Genomic DNA, 15,380 nt, shown 5'->3' with positions numbered 1-15,380 from the left:
TTTCTGCTTATTATTAAATTTAAATATTTAACTGTTTAAAGTTCATTCATCATTAATGTTAAAGAATCTCTGAGTGTTTATCTGGAAAAACTTTAAAAAATATAATACATGAATATAATTAATCACTGCTCCTTCTGGAACTGATAATGAAACTATTGAATCCATTCAGTTATAAATCTCTTTGTCAAAAATGTCAAACAATTCAATTTTCTTTACGCTACATCTGCACGCGGATTATTCTTATTAAGATATATTTAGCATTCATTCTTTTTTATACGAGTTATATCATCTTGAAATTAATTAGTGCCTTTTAATTAACATAATTAAATGGATCTTACAGATAGCATCAGTATAACCATGTTACAGATTCTGACGTCAATTCAGGAGGATTAGATAAGGGTTTTAAATGAGAATGGTTTTAAATCTTATTTTAAATCCTACAATTTTCTCTTACAATTATTTCTTACAGTGTCTTTTTTTTTTACTTTTCAGGCTCAAGCCCTGAGTGCGGCGTGCCGGACATGACAGTCATCAGCAATATCGATGATATCGGTATTAATCGGAATCTTCAAGTGCGGTACAGTAGGGACCAGATATACGTATCCTTTATTTCTTACGATATAGCTATACACTGCATAAGTTCACATTCGTACCATGTCATTCGGTGCAAAATTATTGTTAAGTCTCTTTGATGCTTGAAATATTAAAGTTACGACAACTCGAGGTACAATACATATCGATTTCTGAAATAGATCTTTTTAAATGATTATATTAGACAAGTAAAATTAATCTTGTAATAATTGTGATATAATTATCTTTGAAAAATTTGATAATAATAACTCATACAGTATAATATACGAACAAAAATATTTAAAAACAATTGATAAAATTGGAAAAATATAACGATTTTGTTTATCTCAATATTACTGCAGTTAAAACTGAATAATTATTTTTGTACACGCCTTTATATTTATTATTTATTTTATGTTTATGTATGTTTACTTGTGGCTTCATTCAAATTAGGCAAATGAATGGAGAAATAGATAGGTGGCGACGAGAGATTAACCGATTTCATTCGAGAAAGAGATCGGCGCAGGGTAGAGGGAGAAAAAAAATAAATTGGCCGAGGGAGGTGGCACGAGAGGGACGCGTTCATATTCACATCGCAGGGGTGGGCAGGGTCCTAGGTTGTCGCGTTGCTATGACGATCTCAGTCAGCTGGCGAATCACCCCAGGGTCAGACCCATTCATCTCTCATCGGTTCGGGTTTGCCAACGACCTAACAATGTCGCAGCGACCCACTGACAACCCTTTCCTTCCTCCTTTACTATTATGAATAACGATATGAAAAAAATCCATGGATCACCAATTAATAATTCGAGGCACGTTTAGCTCGATGAAATAATATTTCGGTGACTAATATTTCAAATAGAGGTCGTCTGATCATCTAATATCGGAATGTCGAGATGATGTCATGTAATTCTAATCACAGCAGTATTATATCCAAGAACCAACGTCCGAATTAATTCTGAAGTAAACACGTAGGTACTGTTTAGTGGAATTAATACGAAGAGTGGTATTATCATACAGAATTATTAATATCGGATATTACATTTTGCTTTGTACGTCTAATGTAATAATAAATACACATAATCATTGAGAGTTAGAATTATCTCGTTCAATCTGTTGGATTATTCGATTTAATTGATTGAATGAGACGCATATTTAAAGACGTTGCATTTAATAATAACGAATGAGACCTACGAAGATTTATTATAGTCCCGATAATTGCAAAATCTCACGACACTCGATGTATTATAATCCAAAAAATCTACAAATATTCACTCTAATTGACCAATTAGCTACCGGAATTTAAACACGCGATTTAGGTCGTCGGCAATCCACTCGTTAGTGGACATTTCCTACGTGAATAGCGCGTGCGACGATGTACTTAAACTAATCTTCTGTTGCATTTAGATGGAATTAAACGATATAAGACCGGATGAAGATGATAACTGTACATAATTTTCTGTGACAGCGTAATACATAATTTTTAACCAAATAACATATTCTTTTATTAATTATTCAATTATTTCGTTTAAAAACACTAAAAAATTCTTTTTAAATTAATTGGAAATATTAGTTTAGTGAATTTCGCGTATATATAATCGTTCCTATTTAATGATTAAATCATCAAAACATATAAAGTAACTAACTTCGTGCAATCTTCATGAAATTCTTAATTAGAAAGTATCTCATCCATCAAAGGGGCTACATAAGAAACTGAACTTGTTTCCCAGAAGAGCTAAGCTCTGCTTTACCATGTATGTACATATATATACATGTTGGTGCTCACTTTTTGTCGTCTGATGTAATCGAAAAATTAAACGGCTCGCAAAGCGGTCGTTCGAGTCCCTCGGTCTTTTCGAATCTCCGTCACTGAGCACTTCTTATCACCGCCGTGGGCGCAAACGAGATTCGCAGCTGGTAAAGACAGCTTTTGCTGTAGGCATCAAGCACGTTTCTCGTACGTTAAATATCAAAATTACGTGAGAGCGGAATAAAGATTGTATTATGATATAACAATCTGTTGCGTGTTCATCGCTCAAATGCAAATCAAATCCATGTAAAAAAGTATTAAATATTATTCAAAAATTATTATACTTTTAACAAATTTGACAATTCTATAAAAATTAATAAAAGTGCTAATAATTTGGACATTTTACGAAGACAAATATTAGTAAGTTAATAAAAACACAAATACATATAAATCGCGCTTAGACCGAATTTCTAAAAGATGATGGACTTGTGAAAAGATTAATCTTTATTCGGCTAAACGGGATACGTATAATCCAGCATTGTTCACTGTTGTGGATATAATGTTAATTAAACTTTTACAGAAGGGGAGCAATTTAAGTCATATTTTAAAATGTCATAACAGCAGTTGCAGACTCCGCTTTCTTGTTACAAAAGTAGGTCGGTCGGATAAATAATACAGGTTAAGAAACCGACGACCGAAATCACCCAGTCATCCATCGTGCGTGATAATTAAACGCTTTTCTTACCGCTCAGCTTCCAGGCAGCTTAACCCTTTCCAGAGCGAGTGGCCTAATTTTTTCGCATCGGTGAAACCCTCTCGCGACCCTCCCAGACATTCACCCTCCTGTTCTCATCACAGCCGTGTGTCTCTTGTTTTTTCCTTTTTTTCTTCACTCTCTCCTGTACTCCCGGTAATAGAGGTACACGAGTCGTCCCGTTCCTACCTCCGCGACGAGTGCAATTCAAGTCGGCTAAGGGCGCTTCGCTGGTGAGAGAGGTTAATGAGAGGGAACTACCCCCTTCATACACATGCAGGTATCTGTGTTTGCGCGAACGCGCGCGCATCGAGCACACGTGGAAAAACACGCGCAAAGGAACGGATAACATCCAGTTCATCGACGAAGCTGCACTCTCTGATCTTGCACGCTTGGCTAAATTAAAATGTAACCGACACCTCACCCTCTAGCCAGACGTCACACCGCCGCGCTGCTATTATTGGCTTAAATCGCTTAATCGTTCGTTTTGCCCTTAGATTGAAAGGACCATTCAGAAAGAAGAGAGAAACCGACGAGTACGTCTTTTCATTTCGAATGATTTGATTGAAGGAATTTGTTATTCAAGTTTATTATATTAGCCTCTTTTTTGTTTTATATTTAATAAATATTTTCAATAAAAATAATATAAGTTTAGATATGAAAATAATTATAATACTTAGGTATATCTTAATCTTTAAAGTTGTTCAAACGACGAAAAGTTTGTTATTTTTCTATAATTAATAATTGTGTTAATTTAAATAAAAGATCTGAAATTTTTTAAGATAGGTATTAAAAAATTATTTTTTTTAGTGAAAAAGGGATATTGAAATTATTCGCAATGATTTCTCTTTAATAAGATTTTATTTAGAGTTTAAATAACAAATATGACATACATATTTATATATTGAAAAAAATTTACTAAATCTTAATACATATTTTTTTAATAGTACTAAGTAAACATTTATTTAGAGTAAGAAAATCTTTACTAAAAAAATTATAGTTAAATTAAATTAATGATTTTTGTATTAATTGAATATATATTTATATATTTAGTAAATATTTACTTAGAGCTATTCGAACAACTATTTATTAAAATTTAGTATTTTTTTCAGTGTATTCATTTAATAATGTAACTGAAATATTTCTTGTCTATAAATAACGTGTTTCTAACGAGATCTGCAAGCTGACAAATAGTGCTAAAGAGAAAGAAAGGATCTGAAATACCGTTCTGTCAAACAAAGAAAATTAATTTTTTATTTTCAAGTTTTATTTATAGTATTTCCGATATATATTTATACTATATATTTTTGTACACGAAAAGTCGAAGAAATTGGAAAAAAAATTGATTTTCTTTGATATAGAGAGTATTATTTCGGTTTCTCCCTTTCTGTGTGTTCAGCGATATGTCAGCTTACAGATCTCGTTAGAAACACGTTATTTATAGATCACAGAATATTCTGGACTTTTATTCGTGGTTTACGGAATATTCCAGGTTCTTGGTTTTGATAATTATTTGCATGTGTCGGTATATTAATAACCGGAGCTCTGAGAATACGAAATACTTCGGAAAACTAATTTCGTGATTCGCAGATAATGAATTAAAGTATGATAGAAGTTAATTATAACAACCCTATGTTTCGGAATGCGACAGCAATAATATAATTTTGTGAGAAAAAATTGAAAACTTTTCAATCGATTGAAACTCTCTATAAAGTAAAGCGGGATAATTTGGATAAGTTAATAGAGATTTTTAAATTGTTTGAAAATTTGAGATTGTATAGTATATTCATTTAAACAAAACGTATGCTATTGCACCAATAGTGTATGTTTTGTGGTCTGATTAAATTCGAGGATTGAATTATATATTGTGCGACTTCAATCTTTTATGCAATTTGAAAATTTCAGTTACCCTATCCAAATTACCCATTTTATCCTAGAAATTGTTGAGAATAAATAGAACTACCTTCCGTTCTTCGTCTAATATACACTGTTAAATTTTATAGGGTCAAATTAACTTAACGTGAGTCGCCACTGCTCCTACTCAATAATATCATTATTTTTTACTAAAACAATGGTTATATTTGGCACTATACAGTATCAATTTAACATTATGTGTCAAATTTAGTTATCGTTTTAGTAAAAAATAACGATATATTTAGTAGGAGCAATAGCGACTCACATTGAGTTAATTTGACCCTATAAAATTTAACAGTGTACCTATATTATAAACTTTTTAATACTTGGATGTCATTTGTAATTAAACTTGATTTTATTATAGCGAGAACATATAAATCAAGAAGTTATCGATAGGTGACATGAGACGTAGTTACCCAAGAGATTAATTAAATTGTTAGATCCTTTTCAGTAATAATAGGGTTTCGATAGAGTTTGGACCAAAGGTTCCAACTGAAAACTGTAATCACCACAAGGGTTGACAGCTTCTATACGTCAACGTGTGTTGGCAATGTACGCATTCAGGCTTGTTCCGAAACAAAGAATAAGATACAAGTATAAATAAAGTAATAAAGCGCCATAAATAAAGTATAAACACAGAGTATAAAAGAAGTAAGCGAACTGTCTTCATATATAAGAAAGATTGACGTATAAAAAAGAGAAAAGAAAGGTAGGAAAGAAAAAATTGCACAGATAACTGATCTCTGTGATGATATATAACAATTATTTATTATAATATTCAGTATAACTTTTTCAAATAGCATACTAACTTCAGTTTATTCATAGCTAATTTTCTTTCTATGGCCGCGGTATTCATAGTCGGATCTTATATTTAAGACTTAAGTATAGTCTTAAGATGCCATGAACCAATCAGAGAGCCGTATTAACATCTTAAGACATTACTTAAGATGCTAATTACCGGTCTTAAAATAAGAACGGACTATGAATACCGCCCTCCATTTCTTTTCATTGTTTTTTAAAAATTAATATAAAGTATAATATGAAGAATAATATGAAAATATTCTTCAGATATTTTCGGAAATATGAATTTATTATTAGTTTGGTTTATACTCGTAAATATTGGACATTTAAAAAATGTTAATCAGGAAGACAGGGGATTCAATAGTTACCCTACCATCGGTTAAAATGAGTTTCGAACTTTTGGGCATAGATCAGCACCCTAACTCGTCTCAAATGTTGCCGAAGGGTAGCACGGTTATATGAAGGTGTATCCCCCTTTTCGCTAACGGTGTGGTTCCAGCCATGAGTCATACCGTACCCTATAGGTCGCCCCGGGTGTGACGTCATTACCGAGCTCTCTCCCCCGGCGAAGGCATGTCATCCTCGGGTTATTATGCAAGGGAGCTCAGGCAGAGTTGTGCGCTCTATCTTCCTCTGTCTCTAGAGATTTCTTTGACGATATTCCCGCGAGTCTAAAATTCCGCGACGCAGTTCCAAGCTCGTCTTATATACATGCAGCTTGTCTTATTTTTCTGTTGAAGATTAACGTTTTATCGCAATTTTATATGTCAGAGTGACTCTAAGGCAAATCGTTGAATTTTAAATTTGTATTTTCAATCAACTCAAACTTCATGTTTCTTTAACGAAAGCGTCGAGACATCGATGTTACTTGAATTAATATAATCAACAAATAAGAGATCAATAGTAAAACCGAATTTTATTTTTATCTTAATTCACTAAAATTGGATTAAATCGAATTTCAAGCAAATTTGCAATTAAATTTCAAACTACTCTGATTTGAAGGTTTTTTAAGATATTAGCGATAAAATATCAATAAAAAAATATTATTTCGAAATTATCCATGGAATATTAAAGAGAGAAAAAAAAGTGTATACATATCTAGATAATTCTGTATATATAGATTCTGTATATACGGCGTTGAACGCTTCATTCGCCTTCGAGAGTTTTCTCTTTTATAGGGCGAGCAATAAAAACGGATTGGCGCAACTTTCCGTTCGCGCTTCATAAAATAGAGTTTGCTCGGAATGCAAGCGCGATCGCGACACGAGGGAACGTTAAAAAGGTCACACGTTTTTAGACCGATTCGTGCCTCTGTCTCTCCATTTATCGCCCACTTATACGTACTTGTATTGCACTTATAGGTATTTCAAGGGATATCATGACTATGAACACGGAAAAATGTCAGCGGCAGAGAAATGTCGGAACTTTTTCTACGTTAACAGTGATAACAATGTTATTAATATCCAACACAGACTACGAATATTTATGTTTGTTGAATGCTATTCATGCTGCATATTCCTTAACACGGATGTTACACAGACGTACACGGGATCCATACTGGTGGCTGTGAATCCTTACAAAGAGGTGGACTTCTATACGAATGTGAGTAATTAATTAATTTTAGCGAGATCATGTTAACCCTACATTTGTAATCTGGATCGTGTTTGGCAGAAGTGAAATTTTACTCACAAATTTCGCCCTATTTTTAACTCAAATTTTAATTTTTAAATAAAAGTTTTAACATTTAAGTTAAACAACTATTTGGTAACTAGAAACGTTGAAAAGAAACCCTAAATTTTTTTTGAAAGCTTAATAACAGTAAAAAAGACTTGGGCTGGACAAAGAACTTGTAGATTACAGACGGAGAGTTAAATAAAAAGAGCTTGAAGAAAAGAGGAAGGAAAAGGGAAATTTGATATATTGCATTTTTTTAAACATTTTTATTGAGTATTTTCTATTTGATGATACAAATTGACACAAGCATTATTCTTTGTTGGCCTTTAGTGATTAAGCTAGAATGATATTTGTATTATCAAATGGAAAGCATTATTGATGTTTTAATTCTATTACTCTCTCTCTCTCTCTCTCTCTCTCTTTGAGTATATTATTTTTAATATCATGTCATGTTGAAAGCAATATGAAATAAATGGAATTTCATTAAAATTAAAATATATTTATATCTTTACAAATCATAATCATAATTGCTTATTTATTAATTAAGACTTATTTATTTATGTAAGTTATAATACAATAATTATAATTACTTATTTAATTAAAAATATCTATTCACATATCGTTAGAATTGAGTTAAGTTAAATATTACATAAATATTACAAAAATTAAAATATAAAATATTACGCAAAAGTCTGATGGGAGGAAAAATTAAAAATAGAACTTAGATATTGATGTGACGTATAGATACAATACTTTTTGCAATTTTTAGAGATTATTTACTCGAGATGTACTTTGATACGGAACGGAGAAAAAACATTTTCATTCAAGTAAGGTATACAGATCCGATACAATGAATGAGCATCATCGGCACGAAATGATCGATAGGGTGGGCTCGATAGATCGCTTGTGCGTACGGAATACGCCGTGCTTCCTGCGGCTGACAAAAACCGGAAACACCAGCAAGGAATAATAAATATCAGGCACAATGCGCGATGTCACCGCTCTGTGATGCAAGGTGAAAAAAGAGCCGCGAAATGCTGTACACACGTCGATTTTCTGGGTGGAGATGAAAGATTAATAGCAAATTCGATGGGAGATACAAATGCGCACTGATGCACATTAAACCGTAATAAACAAATCGACGTAAAAATGCTTATTCAATATAAATATTTATTAAATTACGAAATTTTCAATACATTTTATTGTATCTACAATAATTATTGTTAAAATTTTATTGTGTCTATTTCGTAAAATATATATAGGGCGTTTTATCATTCAAGACGTTAGCATTTTAAAAAGCTGTGATATTTTAGGAGACTCTGTGAGTTCGAAACTCATACAGTTTTATTGTTATTGTATTAAATAATAAATTAAATCTTACTTATCTTGATTTAAAAAATTATTCCTCGTTCATTGACTTTCTACTTTTGCTTATTGTTCTTACATATTACGAGCTATAAGTAATTATATATATTTATAATTATTAGCATTTCATTTTTACGCTGAAATTAAATCAGTATTCAATGACTTTAATATGTACCAGTGCGCAGTAGTGTGTCCAATCAAATTTGCTATAAAAATGCTGTCTCGGATCTTTCGACATCTCGTTGAACGCATTTTTTACACGCGGCTGCTCTTGCTACAACGCACATTGCGAAAACGAGAAGTAACTGCAGTCATTTAGCAGCCTCAAATGTATGATAATACGACGTTAGCAACGAAATTACACAACATTCAATGAAATTTTCACTTCATTACTTTGTCGGTACTTTGTGATAAAGATACTAATTACGTTCAGGTCATTCAACTATACATTTGCAAATAATGTAAATATCAAACAGAGCAAAAAGTAGGCGCAACGTGTGGTTCTCCATTAAATTAAATTTAATGGAGAATTTGAAAGGATTGAACGTGACTTGTCATAATTTTTCACTACGTGTGAACTCGAACGAAATTCTTGAAAAAGAATAGTAGAAACTATTGTATATTCGCAAAAATGAAATTTCCATTTTAACAGAATTACTACAAAGATTTTCCAAACGTCCTCATTTATTATTATATTTTCTAATTAAGTTTCTAATTATAAATTTTCTAAAGTTTCTTCTTTTAAAAAGTTCTCTTAAAATCATATTAAAACGGACTCCATCTAAAATTAATTGAAGAACATAATGATCTGAAACTTAGGTCGCTAAATTTTTGTAAAAACATTCGTTTTTCAATTATTCGTAGCTGTAAAATTACAACTTCGATATTCTCAATGAAAATTTGATATTTTCATGGAAAAATTGATTTTAAATTGACAGACTGTTGTAAGAAATAATACACGAGAAGGAAGATACATTGTATTCAAGTATACATATATCGTTGGCTGAGTTTACGAGGTTCTTTCCCATCGGACCCTAATCGACGATGAATTTCCTCGTCGCATGTGTACGTGCAATTTGCATACTCGTGCAAAATTATCATGCTTGTGGCGGACGAGTTTTTCCGAGATTGGCTTCACAAATCCGCAAAATGCACCGCGGCAGGACGCTTTTATCGTATTGGCCCTCGGTCTGAAAACAGGAAACGGAAGCCGCAACGTGCTTATAATGCCTCGAGATAACTCGCGAAACGGCGAACGTTACTCTTCTTCGACGACGGTTTTTCTAGGTCACGTTGATGGAACGAAACTCGAGCGATAGCACGCTCGACTTAGTTCTTGACAGGACGATAATGTTAACAATTACGTTAATTGGGATGCTTATATATACACAGACTTGATTCATTCGTGCAGAAATGTGTCGCGAGACCTTTATCGACGAGCTCTTGCTGACATTTGCGATCGAGGGTGAACGAGATAAATTTCTACTCGTTCGCCATTTATCGGGCGAAACGCTAAGTGCATATACTCGATAATATAGAGCAGTGCAGTTTCCTTTTCCCGCTACCGGTGCAGCTATTTTCGGGTGCACGTGGTGCGCGACGGCTTCGCTCCCTTGCATGTCGCAGACTCATCGTCAATAATTATATGTCTCGAATGTGTCTCAGGGACGAATTATTTCTGGGTACCGAATAGCAATTCCGAGCAGATCCAGAATGGAGAGAGGAAAAGAATTTATTGTTGCAGAGACAATAAATTTCGTAAAAATTTAACGCTAAATTGAGAATCTAAAAAATTCAGAGCTTACTATTTGAACAAAATCTGGTAAATTCTTTAAATTTCTCGGGAAATTTCATCGGAATTTTCAGTTCATTTTTATTAAAACTATTCTTTTGGCAGCTTTATTTTTAGTTTGTCAAAGTGGCGTATAAATTTCATTCAATTTTTAAATTTCTTTTAACTTTAGATAAATTTTTAAAAGTTTTACTTTGATATTTAAACGTATTGATTCTTTTTATGCTCATGGATTTTATCTTTTGTTGTATTAAACTTAACAGTCAAAAAACTTTTACATTTCTGTAAAGTTGAAACATAATGCTTCAACTACTTTTAATAAGAAATCAGTAAAACTGTTAACAATCTGAAAAAAAAATGTTTGATATTATTATTTTATATTACTATATTAATGTCATATTATATTATTATCAAACTGTTATTACTAAACTATGTACTTAGGCGAAGACTAGTTTTTTTGCGAGTATAGTTTTGATACTTCTTTTCAACGAAACGAGAAAAAAGCCCTATAGATCCCGCCACGTGAAAGGTTTTATATTAAGCTAACAAATGATAGAGGCCTCTTCAAATTTTTGAAAGAATTCTTCAAATATTATTCTGTGCAGCCGCGCGTTTATACGACACGGAAAGCGTCGAGCGGCGATGCATGCGACCGTAAATTGAATTGGACGGTGAGAATCGCCGGAGTTAGAGTGCAGCGATAAAATTTACTTTGTCTCGTGTTTGGGAACGAGCTGGCTCTCTAAAGGCTTATACATTTTATTGCATTTTCCTTGCTACTCCCTCTACAATGTACGCAACCTTTGAGCAGGGGATTTTTTAATAAAAGGGGGGAGAGGTACCGTATATTCTCCCGATGTTCAAAAAAGTTTTCGAGCCTCCCTCAAACCGACAAGTTGCAATAAAATTTTGATAGGAAGACGTCGACGGTGTTTTCATTGCCACGTTTTTAGCAATTTATTTTAGTGTCTAAATTATACTTTCTGGAAACATAATAATTTGGAAACTATTATCGCGTATGGCGCAATCCGTGCGAGAACCAATTTGTGCGAAACAAAAAGAAAACCGATTGTTGAGGTAAATTCACGTGACTGCGGTACGTTAACCTCGTGCACACACTTGTGAAAATTTGCGTGCTACCGTATCATGCGTGATTTGCGAAGGTCAGCTGGGGTACCGCCGACCGAGGACTCCTGCCGGGACTAGAAGGAAGAGGGTGGCACGCAGTGGTGGTGCACGCCCCGCGTTATTGATCGCGCCGAAGCATGCGGATCGGATTCGGGACTCGGCGTGGTCGCCTCGGGAGCCGCCAATTCCGCACATTTCTACCGGATACTCTTGCTGGATCCTCGCCAGAGCGATCACGATGATCCACGTGCGAATCGCGATTGAATTACCAACGAGTAGCAACATACGGGAAACTGCAGATATACATTCGCGTTATTCAAATCCGTGATAAATCTGACCCCTATTTCGAGAAAATAGATTTTCCAAGCTAGTCACGTGAAAAGCCTTTCTTAAAATTATCGACGAAGAAAATTAATTAAAATAAAAAATAAAAGTTTTTCAAAAATAAAGTTTAATATGTTAAATCATTAAAATTTTGTAATATTTAAAATGTAATTTTGATGTAATAACTGATTATAAAGAAATAAAAGTATGTTTTATATCTTTTTGTCTTTACGTTTCCACTCTTTTTTGCAAGCAACTAAAATAATAACAATTTTTGAGTTGTGTTGCAGCAAATGAACGACATATAGTGTTTTAGAATGTTAAACATGTATTAGATTATTTTGATATACCCTTGTCATTAGATGTTTATAAAAACATCCGAGAGAGAAAAAGTCACTCTTTTTATATAAAAGAGTAGCAAAAAAATAGCAGCCTTAATTAAGTAGGGTAAACTAGGGTATTATGGCCATACGAAAAAGATAGCCATAGGCCATAATTTCTCTAATAATTGATAAATAGTGCATTTTTATAGTTATTCTTAAAGACAATCAATATTTACAGTTCATATGAGTACACTGTGTTAAAAATAACAATATTATAAATATTATCTAATATTTTTTCTTTCGACTATCTGCAAAGTTTTGCACGTGTCTGCTAAAAACTGTTATAATGTCTAATAAATTACAGTTAAGCTGCCATAATCAACATTACATACACAATCATTCAGTATATCGACTCGTGTATATAAATTCCGTGAAAGTGTAAGCCAACTCAAGTCTACCACCAGGTGATATTCGTGTAATCAAATCTTTATTGTATTTACAATCATGATTGTAAATACAATAAAGATTTGATTACACGAATATCACCTGGTGGTAGACTTTAGTTGGCTTACACTTTCACGGAAATTACATACACAATAAAGGTATATAAATTGCAATGTGACCTATAATTAATACTTTTATTTTTACTATTTATTTATAAATACTATCTATAAATGGCTATCTTTCTTAATATCATGGCCATCTTTTTCCTAAAAATCAGATAAGTTGGCCAATGCATACTTTGTAATATTTTGATAAAATTAAAGTTCTGTTAAGCATTTTCTCTTTAATTTCGATAGTATTTGTTACTTTAAGCTACAGTGAAAGTAATATCCCAAATATTAAAAAGTAACAAGAATAAATATATGTTTTTTGCATTTTAAATAACATCATAACCGAGTTTACCCTAATCCAATTTTTTAATTTACTCATTAATCCCATGCGTTCATTTTTTGTACTTACAAGCTACGAATAATTCGACACCGCACTCTTATATACATTCATCTGACACATGTCTCTCTGAAGAGTAAATCTAACTTTGTGAAGAGTGAAATCTCACACTCTTAACGAATTGAAAATTGAGCCACTCTTTGTTAAGACTGGCTCAATTTTCACTCTTTAGAAGGAGCTTTCATTCCAAAGAATTTATAGAGTAGCGATGTATAATATCGTTTTGTTGATCGATAAGTAAGCAAATATACTCGGATTGTTGTCGAGGTAAATGATTGCTACTTTCACAGTAAACCCACAATCAAGTCGTTCAAATATTTGCCGGTATTAATGGCCGAGAAGTACAGGAGACTTGTGTGAAACTTTTATCGGCTCTTAAATCAATTATTTTACTATTAGAAGACAATTACGCGAATTATTATTTATTTACTAGATAATAACCATTTCATACAAGATTCCATACAAATATCTACATCTTTTCCTTTTTTTTTATCAAAATTGAAAATTATTTGCGATATTTTATTCTTCGCGATGTATATAAAATAATAATAATAAATGTAAGGGAAAAATTGACAATTTTTCACGAGATTGCTTAATATATTGGATAACCGTAATTCGATTTGAACCAATCGATTGGATGTTCCGAATATCACGGTGATGGTTTAATAACCAATCAGCGCTTGCGGTAATCGAGGAGGTTAACATCACAAATAGGTCGATTCGTTTCCGATCTCCAGACTCGGATCTCGGAATTCTCATTTATTGCAAACATTTCTTCATAAAGGGAGATCGCAAATAGTCCCTCCGACTCTATACCGGGATAAACGGAAATTGACGTTAATCAATCGTCCATGTATTTCGTCGCGAGTTTAACACTCGCTGTAGCACGATTTGTGTAACGAAAGCGGGATGAAAAATCATTGTGCGAGTTTCTATCGGAGCACGATGACACGTGTTCAATTCCCTCACAGACGATACTGATCGATGGACGTGACCCACTAACGAAATGGAACGAGGAATCGACATCCCTTTGCAACACCACCGGTGTTGATGATGCCGTGTAACAGCGGGAAGCTTAAACTAATTGAAAAAAAACAACACCAATTTTAGCAATGGAAATTGGATGAAAATACCAATTTTTATCACTTTCGAGATAAAAATTGGTATTTTCATCCAAGATATTTAACAGATGCAATTAATCGTGAACAAGAGAGAGAGATGACTTCATTTATTTAATCTTATTACTTTACGCTGTTTAATTTCATTTAAATGGGGTAATGCAAATGATTTACAATTTTAAATGTAGTACTGTAGATATAGTTACTATTTACAAAATTACTTTGTTATTGCTTCGTTATTTATTATAGCATTCCTACATGTCACAGGAACAGGATAAATTCGTTATAAATGATAAAATTGTAATTATAAATACTTTGTATTCAGTTCCAAAATCTAATTACGGATATATGTATTGATATATGTACATTATTTAGTGCGTTTAAATTATGAACAAATAACGATAATTAGTACAGCTGACAAACACGAACATTTAAAGTAAAAATAAATGCAGGTATTTTAATCTAAAAATACGAATTATCTGTGAAACATTTTGAATAAATATTGGACATAAAAATGGTATCTATTTGTAAATATTAAAATTATTTATTTGGATGTTTAAATGCTCTGGAACTCTAGAAGCCAATTATAAAGTTCAAACATTAAGCAGTTTAGAGGAATGTGAAGATACGTTAAGATACGTTATTGTGAAAATACGTTAATATATTAGAGGGACTGTGAAGATACGATGTTGAACAGCGCAGTATTATATAATGCGACATATATTTATATATGGATGCAGTCGATTTTTTTCAAAAAGAAGCAACGAGAAGTGTCGAAACTTCCGGAGCGTTACTTGGAAGGCGTCCTTTCACACTTATTTTTATATCCCAGCTTGTTTTCTTAAGGCTTTCCGTCTACGCTCGGTTTATCTCGGGCAACCCATGCTCTACAAATGTACCTTGAGATAATTTCCTT

General features: G+C 32.8%; 1 protein-coding gene across 1 annotated transcript in view; it reads left to right on the top strand.

Annotated features, from left to right (window-relative positions):
• Myo81F (unconventional myosin 81F) overlaps positions 1–15,380 on the top strand; it is a 41,650-nt gene that overhangs the window by 9,829 nt on the left and 16,441 nt on the right. Inside the window, exons 2-3 of the mRNA XM_018519912.1 lie at positions 493–599; positions 7,329–7,391. Coding sequence (XP_018375414.1) covers positions 493–599; positions 7,329–7,391 — 170 coding nt within the window. The remainder of the gene's footprint in view (positions 1–492; positions 600–7,328; positions 7,392–15,380) is intronic.

This window comes from Trachymyrmex cornetzi, unplaced genomic scaffold, assembly GCF_001594075.2.
Source record: "Trachymyrmex cornetzi isolate Tcor2-1 unplaced genomic scaffold, Tcor1.1 scaffold85, whole genome shotgun sequence".
Lineage (NCBI taxonomy): Eukaryota > Metazoa > Arthropoda > Insecta > Hymenoptera > Formicidae > Trachymyrmex > Trachymyrmex cornetzi.
The sequence above is the reverse complement of the archived record's forward strand: the minus strand, read 5'-3'. Positions and strand labels throughout refer to the sequence as shown.